Raw genomic sequence first — 12,813 nt, 5'->3', positions numbered from 1 at the left:
TGCCACAGAGCAGTCACATCAAGTCATGCACTAATTGTTATGAGTCAAAACAAGATTACAGCATCAATCTACAATGCACATGCTATTATTGCTATTTCAACAATTTGGTCATATCTATTCTAAAGGTTGTATGAATGTTTTACGCTCTGTAATAGCATGATGCATTGCCAGATGGGTTCCATGATGTTGATAAAGCACTCCCATTTTGACTCATTTGATGGTTTACACTGCCTTCTCAACATTAAAAATTTAGCATGCATTCTTAGCATCTGTTCAATGCACAAAGGAGAACCTCTTAGCTGCTAAACACAAAAGAAAATATTAATCAGATTTGGGATGTTTAACTCATTCAGTACCAGCCAATTCTGGACCAAGTCTGAAAAGACGTTTAAATACGTCTTTGGGAGTGAATGAGTTAACAAACAAAGCATGCTGTTCTGCTAACAGCTAAGATCCAGAAACATGAACTTTGTGCAATGAAAAGAGGCCAAGATGGGCACAGCTTTCAAACCTTTTCCCACCAATCAGGAAGTATAGTATGAACCCTATTGAAAATGTGATGTCCACGCTGACCGACTCATTCCAAACTCGAATTGCCTCTTGTCCAAAATAAATCCCATCAATTACCAAGTTTCGTCCCCTACAAAAAGAGTTTACAGAGAAAGCAGTGTAATCAAGCACCAACAGGGATGAAGTATTGAGAATAAGCACATCTCCAGATGGACACACCTCTAACCCTCCCTATGTTAATCCAAATGCTGCTGTGTGGCAAAGGGTGGAATCCATTCACACTTCTTTTGTAGGCATGTTCGCTGCTTCCTTACCCCTCCACCCCCACCCGTCTTCATCTGTACTTGGACAAATCCCTTCCTTGGAGAATCCATTAATCGAGACAAGTCATGAAACCACGAGCAGCTTCCAATTTAAAATCACACCTTAATATCAGAAATAAATGGAGGTGTTAGTTTAGTATGTTTAGATTTACTGCAACAAGCTTTTAGAGGACACATAAGGGGTGATTAAACATTGCGAACATTTCAAAGCGTGTACATTCAACGTCGGCTGTTGATTATCCAAGGTACATAATGATCATTTTATACTGAAAACAACCTAGGGGCAAGGAAATCTCCTAATGAATCCTGTGATATTTAGAGATTTGCAGTACATTGTAAACTGGGTTTTACAAGTCCAGAATTCGTATGACGCGTTTACCATACTTTTGCCCAATTTACAGTAAAAGTCAGTGCATTCACCTTGTGGCATAGTAGAGAAAGTCAGACATCAAATGTTACGTAGAAAGCCTGTCGCCTGATTTTTCTCTCGTGAGGTTTTCAATAGGGTTCATAACTTTACTCTCCGATACAGCCGATGGACGACCACATGACTCAACGCATCCAAAATACAAAAGGATGAACTTGCAAAGCTCAAAGGTTGTACGTATGACAGTCCTACATCCATCCAAATCAATGGAAACATAATAATTCATGCAAGGCTTTGGCATCTGACAGTGTCACCATTTTATTCCAGCTGTTCCAGCCATTACCACAAGTTCATAGCAAAGAGAAGCGTCTGCTGTTGGGATCGATGAATAGAATGAAACTTTTACCTGTGGTAGATCTAATGGTGGAGGTGACGGTGGAGGCCATCGGAGGGACGCACTCATCATCTTGAGAGTAGCCGGCTTGGATGGCTCTCAGGTAGCTGTGGCTCCGGGTTCGAAAACAGCCTGGTAAATCCAACGCGTCCATGGCCTGTGATTCCACCTCGCTGAACACAGACTCACAGACTGATTCAAATTGGCCATTTATTTCCGTTTCGCTCACCTGTGAAGAGCAAAAAAAAAAAAGCCATCAGAAAGGACAAAAACAAATAAGAGAGACACGAATTAGCAGACTAACCTGGCTAACTTGGCTAACACAGCTGGCCTGGCTGAGGGTGCTAACTGCCCGCATGTAGCTCTGGTTCCTGGAGCGAAACTTGGGGGAGTTGTAGTGTGCAGAGGGGTCCAGGGCAATGCTCGGGTGCATGGCTGTTTGCAAATGGTAGCTCTGACTGAACATAAAGGAAAAAAGGGAAGCAGCGGCACTCATGAGAAAGCCTTTTTTTAACCAGGAAATTAAATACAATTGTAAAACAACTTTATGCAGAGTGGCAGCATGGGGATACGAGCAAGTGCAAGGCACTTGGTTACCCCAAAGCTACCTGAACTTGAGAAGAAAGCAGTCAATAACCTTTCTTCCTTCAAAAAGAGACACCCCTTTGTGTAGCAGTGTCCCGAAGAAGGTGATTGGATTGATAGAGTGCTGACACATCAAATCAATGTGTGCAAATGAGAGAAATGCAAACCAGGAGCTAGTTAGAGAGCAAATACTTCAGGGTGAACCCTGTTATCCACCAAATCAATTAAATAGGCCAACCAAGCAGAGAGGGAGAGCTGTTTCTGACTACGTGCCAGGGAAGGAATATGCCTTATTAATGAAAGAGAAAGAATGGCGAGAAATAACCTCCGAATACCAAGTGACATTAAGATAACAAAAGAGAGTTTCCCACTCTTTCCGGAGTCAGGTAAGGATGAGTTAAAACCCTTCTATGGAGATAAGTGCTTGGGATTAAAGAAATGCCAATGTGACGAAGAAAAAAGGCATGTCAATACATCATGTAATGCGAGATACCCTCTAGTCCATGTTGGCAAAGCCGTTCAATATAAAGGCGTCCAGATATTAATGAGGCAAAAGCTGACGATCAAAAGAAATGTTCAAAATATCACCAAATTGAAACTCATTATGCTGCCTGTATTTCTAAGCAGTGTTGCGCTTTATAACGGTGTCACGGAGAATTCAAACTGCTGCAATGGAACCTCTAGAGTCAAACATGCATGAGGATGTGCAATTTGAAATTCACACATTTCTTATTATATATAATGTCAGCAATTCCGCTCACCAGGCCTAAAATCATTCTTTATGGGCCTGTGTGGTTTTTACTTGACTTTTTCGTGATTTTAAATTTTTTTTTCCGACACTAGCTCCAGAATTTACTGCGTGTCCCATGAGATGGCAGCACGTGTGACTCGTGAGATCTCAGGTCAGTGTAAATCTGTTTTGCGACAATTCTTCCAAAGAAAAAAAAACAGCGGCAACAAGGAGTCCAAAGATGAGTCAGATATTAGAAGTAAAAAGAAACCCGGGAAAGCACAACGAAGGGGACAGGCAAAAGAGTAAGACCGCGGCAGTGTGCAGTTGCTTTGTTTTACAGAGATTGACTTGTTTTTATACCTGTGTGATGATTTTGAATGATAAAAAAGGATATTTATGATGTGCATCGGCTATGCAAGTCCAATGGCCAGCGAAAGTATTCGGGGCCCTTGAATTTTTTTCTTTTTTGTTTGGGAAGGAGCCAAATTGGGACACAAGCAGCCCAGTTGTCTTTATGTGTGTTGCCTATGTGAGTTGGAGCTGTTTCGCAAGAAAGGGCAAAAATTTCAGCCTCTAGATGTGCAAAACTGACAGAAACATGCTCCAAAATACTTGTCGCTGTAATTGCAGCAAAGGGTGGTTCTACAAAGTATTAACTCTGAGGGGCCTAATCATTTTGCATGCTCCGTTTTTCACATTTTTGTTCCCCAAAAAATTGTAAAGATCGTAGGAATTTGGATACATTTCACGATTGTGTCCCACTTGGTATTGACTCTTCACGAAAAACTCAAATTTTAGATTTTTATGTTTGAAGCCTGAAATTTGGCAAAAGGTCACAAAAATACATAAAAATACCAATTTAGAACACCTATAATGTGGGCATATATAAAAAGATACAAAGATAAAAATTCCATTCCCATAAACTGAGAAAACTTGTTCTTGAATGTTCTACCTTTGACGTTCCACTCTTCCTGATCTTTTTTTTCCACTGCCTCAATATCGATTTGTCAACAATGGCAGCAAGTCAGCCACCTCTGACATCTGACTACTGCGACGCAACCGAGAGCTAACGGGAGACACTGATCTCGTATTCACCTCAAGTCTGCGGCAAAATTGGTGATGTAGTTACGCATGTCACTGTTGATTTTATCCAGGCGATAAGAGCTGTGGGCAGAGAGGAAAACAGAGTTACAGGGTCCCACAAGTGGGAGTGGGATGGAGGTGACTTCACTGGGCATTAGTCTGCTGGAAATGGCTTTATATGGAAATTGGGGTGAGCTCAATGTTTGCTTGGGAGTTTTCACCAAGTGCTGCAAACATTCGGGTGACAGATCATAACCAACATGGATTCGCTGTGATGAATAAATTAGGGACAATGTTGCAGTAACATTTCATCGGCAAGCAATCTAAAGGATTGATTGGCTTGAATGTTGACATTGTCTGATCCTCTGAATAAGTATGACAATCAAAAGAAAAATGTGGAATAGTTGATCGACCAAAATATTTACACTGCAGTGGTATGTCACTGACAGCTCTCATTCAGGACCCAAATGATAAACAAAACAATAGGAGTTCTACTCAATATTTAATAGATGTCTTCTAGATAAATGCCCAGGATCCAAGAGGGACATTTTAACATGCTGTAAGCGTGGAACAAACATTTTCACCAATTTTAAAATGTAAGCTTCCCTAAAGCACACACATAACTACTGCATATCTGTAGCGGCAATCTTGAGTCTCCTCCCACAAACCAGAAGCCTTTCATAGTACCTAGCGCTGGTATGTGAGAAGCAGCATGGTGCCATATGCCATCAAATAAAAGAAGAAAGTATAGTGGCAGAGGAAGAACTAGATGAACTCGAAGAAGCTTGGCTAACTAATCTATTTTATCTAGTTGCAACGCTGTGCTTGCAAACTATTCTTGTCATTTTTGTTGCGGTGGATGACTTGTGACACATGTACAAACACTCAACACAACCAGTTGCTCCTCTGGATACAGAAACAGCTCAAGCTTTCGGATGGGACCTGATTGGTTGCTGTTCCATTTCATGTCACAATCGCAGAGTCCCTTGCTCAGATGAATTTGGAACACAGTGAAGGATTTTTGATTGTAAATAATGAACAGGTTTATGTTTGTAAGCCCTGAAAGTTTTCCTCACTGATCGGGGGGGGGGGGGGGGGTGGAGGAACTCAGCATAAAGCAGGCATGTCCAGCTCCGGTCCTGGAGGGCCACTGTCCTGCCTCTTTTCCATCTCTCTGGGCTGCAACACACCTGATTCAGATGATCAGCTCATCAGCCAGCTCTGAAGCAGCATTAGAACGATCCTGATGATTTGAATCAGGTGTGTTGCTCCTGGGAAAGCTGGAAAACGGGCAGGACAGCGGCCCTTGAGGACCGACTTTGGACACCCCTGGCATAAAGTGTACTACAGGGTAAGCTGTTAGGACATAGGTGTCAAACTCAGGTCCTGGAGGGCCGCTGCCCTGCATCTTTTCCAAGTCTCCCTGTTGCAACACACCTGATTCAAATGATCAGATCATCAGCAAGCTCTGCACAAGCCTGACATTGAACCTGTTCATTTGAATCAGGTGTGTTGCAACAGGGAGACTTGGGAAAACATGCAGGGCAGCGGCCCTCCAGGACCTGAGTTTGACACCTATGTGTTAGGATAATCTTCAAGAGACATCTGACAATCAGGCCTTTGCTGATTTTGATCAAAAAGTAGAAAAATGTTTATATTTCGCCTTATTATTGGAATACAATTTTTGATTGTAAATTTGAACAGGTTTAAGATTGTCAGCCCAAAACGAAGAAACATTTTTCTATACTCGGCCCGATTATTCATATACAAGGCTCGGAATAAAGTCGTTTCTTTGAGGAGCATTTTTGATCATCAATTACTTCATTTTGAGGTGAGGCTTTGTGATTATGAGGAGCATTTTTTTGCAGGCTAATATCGGTAATCCAGAGCAGGGGTTTTATTAAACAATATAAACATGACAATATAACGGGGGGCTTGTTGGGCTTGCAGCTATTGAATATTTTAGTGTAAGAGTGTTCTAATGAATTAAAATATTTGGATAAAATATATTTTTACTTGCTTTAAGAGCAATTCTCAATATAAAAGAGAAAAAAATAAATAAAAAAAAACAACACCTTTCCTTTTTTATACCATCAACAGTTTCCATTTCTTAAATTCGCATTGTAACTATTTTCTTATCCGGAAACATTTTCCGTGGGGCACCGTCGCACACAAATACAGTGTACGTTTCAGTTTGAACTTAGCATTTCTTGTATCAAAGACAGAAGGCATTATTTAAAAAAAAAAAGACATTAAGAGCCTTGATGAAAGTTCAACTTGACAAGTTACAGTAGGTTCATGGTTGTGCGTTTATGAGCTGAGACCTGGAACAAGACAAACATGCCAAAAGTTTCGGAAGTGTTGAAACTACAATGAAGACACCCCCTCGAGGAAACAAATACTGTACATTGATTTCACCCAAAACCTATAATATACAGCCGCCTGGAATACTACACTAGACAAGCCTATCGTGAACAAAATTTAAAAAATATTTATTCGCAAATTGTGATGCGAATCCACTTATTTTGAGCCTTGGTATATGTGTAGCCTTCCTAATGGGGGTGGAAAGCATTCATAATCATTCATTAAAACAATGATTGTCATCAAACGTTCCCTCCTGGCTGTTCCATCTGAGCGGGCCTGTGATGTATTCTTCATGGCTGACATGAACAAACAGGCGAGCGACCCTGTCAACCACCGGGGCCTCGAAAAGAGCTTGAAAGAGAAAACGATAGAAGAAGTCGACACAACCTGACAGCCTGTTCTCGACTCACATGCTTTGCGTCAGATGTCAATTATGAGCGTCAACCCTCCAAATACCCCCATCGGGCGTCACATTTTGCAAGTGCAGGGGCAGACTCAACTCCCGTTGTCTGCCAAGACTGCAATCCAATTCCCTCCCAACGAGCCCAGTGAAACAGGAGAAATGGCAAGAGAGCGCTTGCCAGATGCACCGGTTGCACGTTAGTGTGTTTAGAATCACCATGTGTATAGTTTTCTCGATTCAAAAGACATTTGCCTGTAGGAATGTAATGAGAATACTCTATCTCCCGTTTTAGTCTAGTGTAACTTGCCTGTTGTCCCGTTTCTACTCTCACAGCCAATGAGCTCATAAACACGTAATTTGTAGACATTGTTCCAAGACGACTTTGTTTCTGACCTCAGATGGGGTGAAAACCCAACACGAACGCAGACACACTCAAGCACACGTACTCTCTAGCTGCTGTATGTTAACCCTTTCATGCACCCTGTAACCTGATAACACGATAAGCTGTCCACTGTAGTAACCGCTGTCCCTGAAACGGTTAAACCAGTTGCTCACATACTAGCAATGATGAGTACCGCCCCCCACCCCCTCTCCGCCCGCTTGCTTTTTGTGTCACGTCCTCATTACGGACGCTGCAGGCCGTGCTCATTCCCACACAATCGTATACTGAGGTGCTAATGCACAAAGGCGGTATGAAGATAGCTCCGTTTTCAGTATGTGCATGCGCTCAGGCCATTCGAAAGAAATGTCAACATGTTTGAGACATCTCAGCAGTTGGCTGGGAAAATGAACCGGGGAGCAACTACTTAGAAGTATATTTTATAGGTTATTCCTAACGGAACAGTGCATACATGTGCCAGTGGGCTATATTGCAAAGGTTCCTCATTTAAATGAGCTCAGTAGTGAGAAGAATTCTCTAAACACTGCGAAAAGATCCCTTTCTTATATTTCAGAATACCTTTTCAGCAGTTCCTCCAGATTTGCTGGCAAGATAAAGTCATTTCACGAAATCCAAATGCTCCGCATAATGGGCAAATGAAGGAATATGACGGGCGATATCCTCCCATTGAATTGCATCATCAAGTTACCTATTAAGATGAAAATATTAACTAATTGTGGAATCAACACGGTGTCAATGAGTTATGAGCATTTAAATATTTAATACGATTAATTTTGATGTATTCTGTGATAGAATGCATCCAAGTACATTATTATGGTATGGTAGCCAACGTTTAACACGTCTTCTTTTGGGAATTAGATTGAGCAGGTGTGGAGGAAAGTTTGTGACGGACCTGCTACGTGATTAACCCTTGATAAGCTGCCCACTGTAGTAACCGCTGTCCCTGAAAAGGTTAAGTATTTAATGTGTGTATTCTGCTCATGTTTAGTCATGCAATTATAACTTTCTCATGTCCGCAGTGAACTCTGTTTTGTAGCCAGATGTCTCCTTGAAGCACACTACCTCATCAGTTAGGCATAGGAATGCGCCAGTTGATACAAGCTAAGAATCGGTTTAGGAGAAACGAAAGTTCCGATGCGGCACCATAAGTTTCCGTACCGTCCTTTCCGACGATATAAATATGTTGTGAATCCCTTGTGTGTTCACACTCGTGATCCGCAGCCATTGTCTGAAAACCACGGGTGCCCGGAATATTCTGCAAATAAAACCTTCAAAGGTACTATTCATCATCTCCAGCCTGTATTTGGATAGCCAGCATGCTCACCATCCGAAATTAATGAACACGCGGAGGAAGACAAAGGTCATCTCCCTTCCCAACATATTCTAATCATAAAAAAAGTGTGAATTGCATGACGTCACACCTATATCTTCACAACAACAAAACAAAATGTCCTTCACCTCTTTCCAATAAAGACAGATAGTTAGGGAGCCAAAGATGTGACTCTAAATACACAAGACGAATGTATATGATGACAAAATCAAATGGTATGGGTTGCAATCAATCACGATTACAGTGCTGTGTATTTTTGAAAACAAAAAAAAAAACATTTGTTCCTTCCAACAGTTTGCAATAGACGAGACCGTTGTACTGAGGGATGTTTCCACATCTTCCAAAACTGGCCAGACGATATTCATTTTGAATGGCTGTAAACGATATGATGAATGAATCCAAATGATCCGACAACAGGGAGGGTGATCAGCTGCAGGTACTGCACTCCAAGGTCTCTCAGAATAATGACTCGCTCAATGCTTAGACACAAACTCCGCTGGGCTGCGCTGAAAAGAAGCTATTGACCGGCATGGATCAAGCTGCGAGGCCTGACTCGGAGTCCACTGATTGCAAGCTGCAAGTATTATTGAGTCGAGAGGAGCAGCTTTGTTCTTGAATTCATTTCATACGCCAGGAGTGCCCATGAGGGTGTGATTAACGAGTAGTTCTTGATGAACGGATGTCATTTTGGGGTTTCTGGATCAAAACCCTTTCTCTGTGCACTCTCTGAAATCTTTGATGCTCTGATAATAAAGTTAAAAGTAGAAGATGTCAAATGGTCTTGTAATATTTTCTTTTGCTTCCCCTCACCATGATGGCATAGCAAGGTGGATATGCTATGGTAAACGCACTCAATGCGATTTTTTTTTTTCCTCGCGATTTAGGTACAACAGCTTGAAACAACCTTGGGTTTAATAGTGGTAGCAGGGATACCCAGACATTTTTGGTTGGAACACCCACAAGACCAATTGTCAGCTCTAAAGTGTGATGTTTTACCAAACAAGACCCACAAGGAAACTGCTGGTATCTTGAAATGAGTACTTAATTTGCTGTAAAATATTTAACTTTAAGCAACAGCGGGTTGGAAATACAGTGGACCTTCACACACTCGCGGTTCGGCATCCAATGTATCGCATATTTCTATGTTTTTAAAAATTGTTTTTAATAAGGGTCCAAGCAGCGATCCATTTTCTAATTTGCTAATCCTCACAAGGGTTGCGGGCGTGCTGGAGCTGTCTTCGGGCAGTCGGCGGGGTACACTCTGAACCGGTTGCCAGCCAATCGCAGGGCACGCATAGACGAATAACTATTCGTGCTCACACCCACATGTAGGTACAATTTAGACTAGTGTCCAATTAGCCTACGGTGCATGTTTTTGGAATGTGGAAGGGAACCGGAGTACACAGAGAACATGCAAACTCCACACAGGAAGGTTGGAGCCAGAATCGAACCCTGCACCTCTGCACTGTGAGGCCGACACACTAAGCAGTCGGCCATCGGGCTGCCGAATTAAAATAAAAAACGCAAGGTCACTGACATAGCCTCAATTGTGGACTGAGTAAACAAGAATGCAGAATCTCCGCATCAGCAAATTATCCACACTAAAGGTATTAGCCACAACCATCTCAAACCTCCTGCAAAACTTTGAGCTATTTACAGAGACAACTTAAGGTTAATTGCCTCTCTTCTCTGGAGCAGCCTCCGCTGGATTGTACAAACAAAGCCTCTTAGCAATAAATCACCAGTGGTGGCAACTCAGACTGAAATTGGCTGTCACCAGTCAATCACAGGACCAACACAGAGACTGCTTTATAAATATTGTAGGGTTCCAAAAGAAGCACAGAAACACGACTTATTTTGTCAAGTTATTGGAATCTAAAGTAATGAACACAATCACTCAATGATTTCCAAACTTTGTATTTAATCCATACCAAAACCCAACTTTAAATAATCAGAAAATAATCGCAATTAAAAAACAACTACAACAACAAAATTTTGAGTGCAGTGCTCAGCAGGAGAGCAGGAGATACACACATTAAAATAAGAGTCGAAGAAAGTCATGACTGAGATTTTTTTTTTCATGAAATTAGTTTTTCACAGATTAGGAAGAATGTATGCTTGTAAATATTATGATATTGCCCCTCTGTCTACTGCGTGTGTGCGTCAATATTCATTATTTGTTCGAATGATAATTTTTACCAGCCCATCAATGGGGGTTGTATGTTGTTTTTACATTCTATATATAGTACATAGCTCTCTCTCTCTCTCATATGTACTGGATATGATACGCATGTATCAATGCTTATCCATCATCCAGGATAAAAATTAAAAAAAAATTGGGAGGGGACACAGGGCGCCTTCTTGCATAGGGTCCCCATCCATGGATCTAGAAACCCCTCTGCAAATACCCGATCCAGGGCTGAAAACCACTGCAGGGCCCACAATTAACTCACACGAGCCCAGAGAGTAATGCAAACAGCACATTTCTAAAATGTGGTTATCTGATGGTCGCAGTGTTTAATTCTCTCAGAATGTCCATGCACTCTTTAATGAAACTCAAATAATTTGATTTGAAGAAACCTCTCACAAGTTGACTCTTTTTTTTTTTAAATCCACTGTTTGTTTTCTAATTAGTATGCGATGCAGAGAGAGTGTGATTTCCAACCATAAAATGTGCTTGTTTAGCAAAGCATTTCACAATCAGAGGTGCTGTGGTGCACAAATCACACGCAAAATTGTACTTATTAATCTCAGCAGGGAATCTTAAGTTAAGCGACCTTATCGCATGACAACGTGGGGACCCTGGCTAAAGACTATCCCTCTGGATTCACTGCTGCGGTGCCTTTGAGCAAGACACAGATAACCCGGACGACTCTTCGTATCACCACCTGCTGTTGTGATGTGACACTAACATTGTGTTTGTTGTGTCCACTACTGTGATCGGACAAATGCAGAAATCAAATTTCATGTATATCCTGACAAATACAAATGGCTCAATTCAATTCCATTGCTTTCTGTTCAATTCTCTTTTATTCTATCCAAATCCGTCCATCCATCGTCTCTTCTTTTGCACTTTGAGGGCTCGTTTGGTTCACACATCAGACAGACCGAGATTGCATTTAATTGGTAACATGAACGCAAATGATTTATAAATAAATAAATAATTTGTCAGATTTCACCCCAAAATCTGAATTGAACATTAAGCAGATGCAGATGCAATGAAAATAGCAAAAGAAAAAAAAAACAACAATGTCAATGAGCAAGTCAAATAACTGGAGCAAAGTGAAGCCATGAATGGCATCATGCAATCAGAAGTAGAGCTTAATGTGACAGGAGTTGCATGTGATGTACCTCTGGGAGTCCAACATCTCTCGGGGTCTGACGATGGCCTTGACCAGAGCGTCTGGCCGCACCAACTTCTGGGGCGATGTCTTGGGACTTGAATCCGACTCGCCGCTCTCTTCATCCCCCATGGCTTTGACGTAGCTGCTGCTCCGCATCCGCCGACAAGGGATCTCATCATCCTTTCCTCCTCCAGGATAACCACCCCACTCATCCTGGGGAACCTGGCGATCGAGATAGACGAGCGTTAAGCATTTAATGATGGCCACCCAATGAGAAAAGCCCCTGGTCATGTCCAGTGAATGTACAATAAAAAGTTGACACACCCCTTTTCAAATGCTTTACACAACATAAATCATTTCAAAACGTTTTTTTCCCCAGCATACCCGCGACCTTGGTGAGGATAAGCGGCTCGGATAATGGATGGGGGAAGTTTCTGCTCTCTACAACCCGCAATGTGGCTGTGCTCAGAATGAACCCATCACATTAGAACTCAAGTTAAATGTTGTTAAATTCCTGGTTCCGTGAATATCGTCTGTGTCTTGTTTCTCAGCTTCCCAGCAGAGTGTTGGCGGATGAGGCCTTCTCGTTTCACCTGCAGTCAAGGTTCACTTAAAATGTTTTCGGCACAAAAGTGGCGGAAGTGTGATTCCGGATTATTCCTTTGCTTCCAACCATTGTCAGACAGAAATGTGTGTTGTGGTATAACGAGTCTTGTTTTCATGTTATTCTCCAGAGTGCTTCGTGCCTTTGCTTGTCATCAGTAAGTGCCTCTGCAGTTTCCTCGGTTTATGATTTGGTTTCTTGTTTGCATTCAATTCAGTGATTAGATTGAATTTGTTTTGGCATCTCCTGTGCACCGTGACGCCAATTTTGGGAGGTGATCTGTCTTGAACCGGTGGACAGCAGTAGAGCAGTCTTTTATAAAAGATTACTTGTTATGTTTCTGTCTGGTGACGTTTGGTTTTGTTTCCTCATC

General features: G+C 41.8%; 1 protein-coding gene across 3 annotated transcripts in view; it reads right to left on the bottom strand.

Moving 5' to 3' along the window:
* dlgap2a (discs, large (Drosophila) homolog-associated protein 2a) overlaps positions 1 to 12,813 on the bottom strand; it is a 143,484-nt gene that overhangs the window by 21,142 nt on the left and 109,529 nt on the right. For 2 of the 3 annotated variants that reach the window (XM_086128063.1, XM_086128065.1), the window contains 4 exons: positions 11,844 to 12,058; positions 4,008 to 4,076; positions 1,899 to 2,052; positions 1,607 to 1,823 (listed from right to left, as the gene is read on the bottom strand). In XM_086128063.1, coding sequence (XP_085984189.1) covers positions 1,607 to 1,823; positions 1,899 to 2,052; positions 4,008 to 4,076; positions 11,844 to 12,058 — 655 coding nt within the window. The remainder of the gene's footprint in view (positions 1 to 1,606; positions 1,824 to 1,898; positions 2,053 to 4,007; positions 4,077 to 11,843; positions 12,059 to 12,813) is intronic. The other variant, XM_086128064.1, reaches the window with a different exon arrangement.

The sequence above is a fragment of the Hippocampus guttulatus genome, chromosome 13 (assembly GCF_054856545.1).
Source record: "Hippocampus guttulatus isolate MCC_2025c chromosome 13, RoL_Hgut_1.0, whole genome shotgun sequence".
In the NCBI taxonomy this organism is placed as follows: Eukaryota; Metazoa; Chordata; class Actinopteri; order Syngnathiformes; family Syngnathidae; genus Hippocampus; species Hippocampus guttulatus.
The sequence above is the reverse complement of the archived record's forward strand: the minus strand, read 5'-3'. Positions and strand labels throughout refer to the sequence as shown.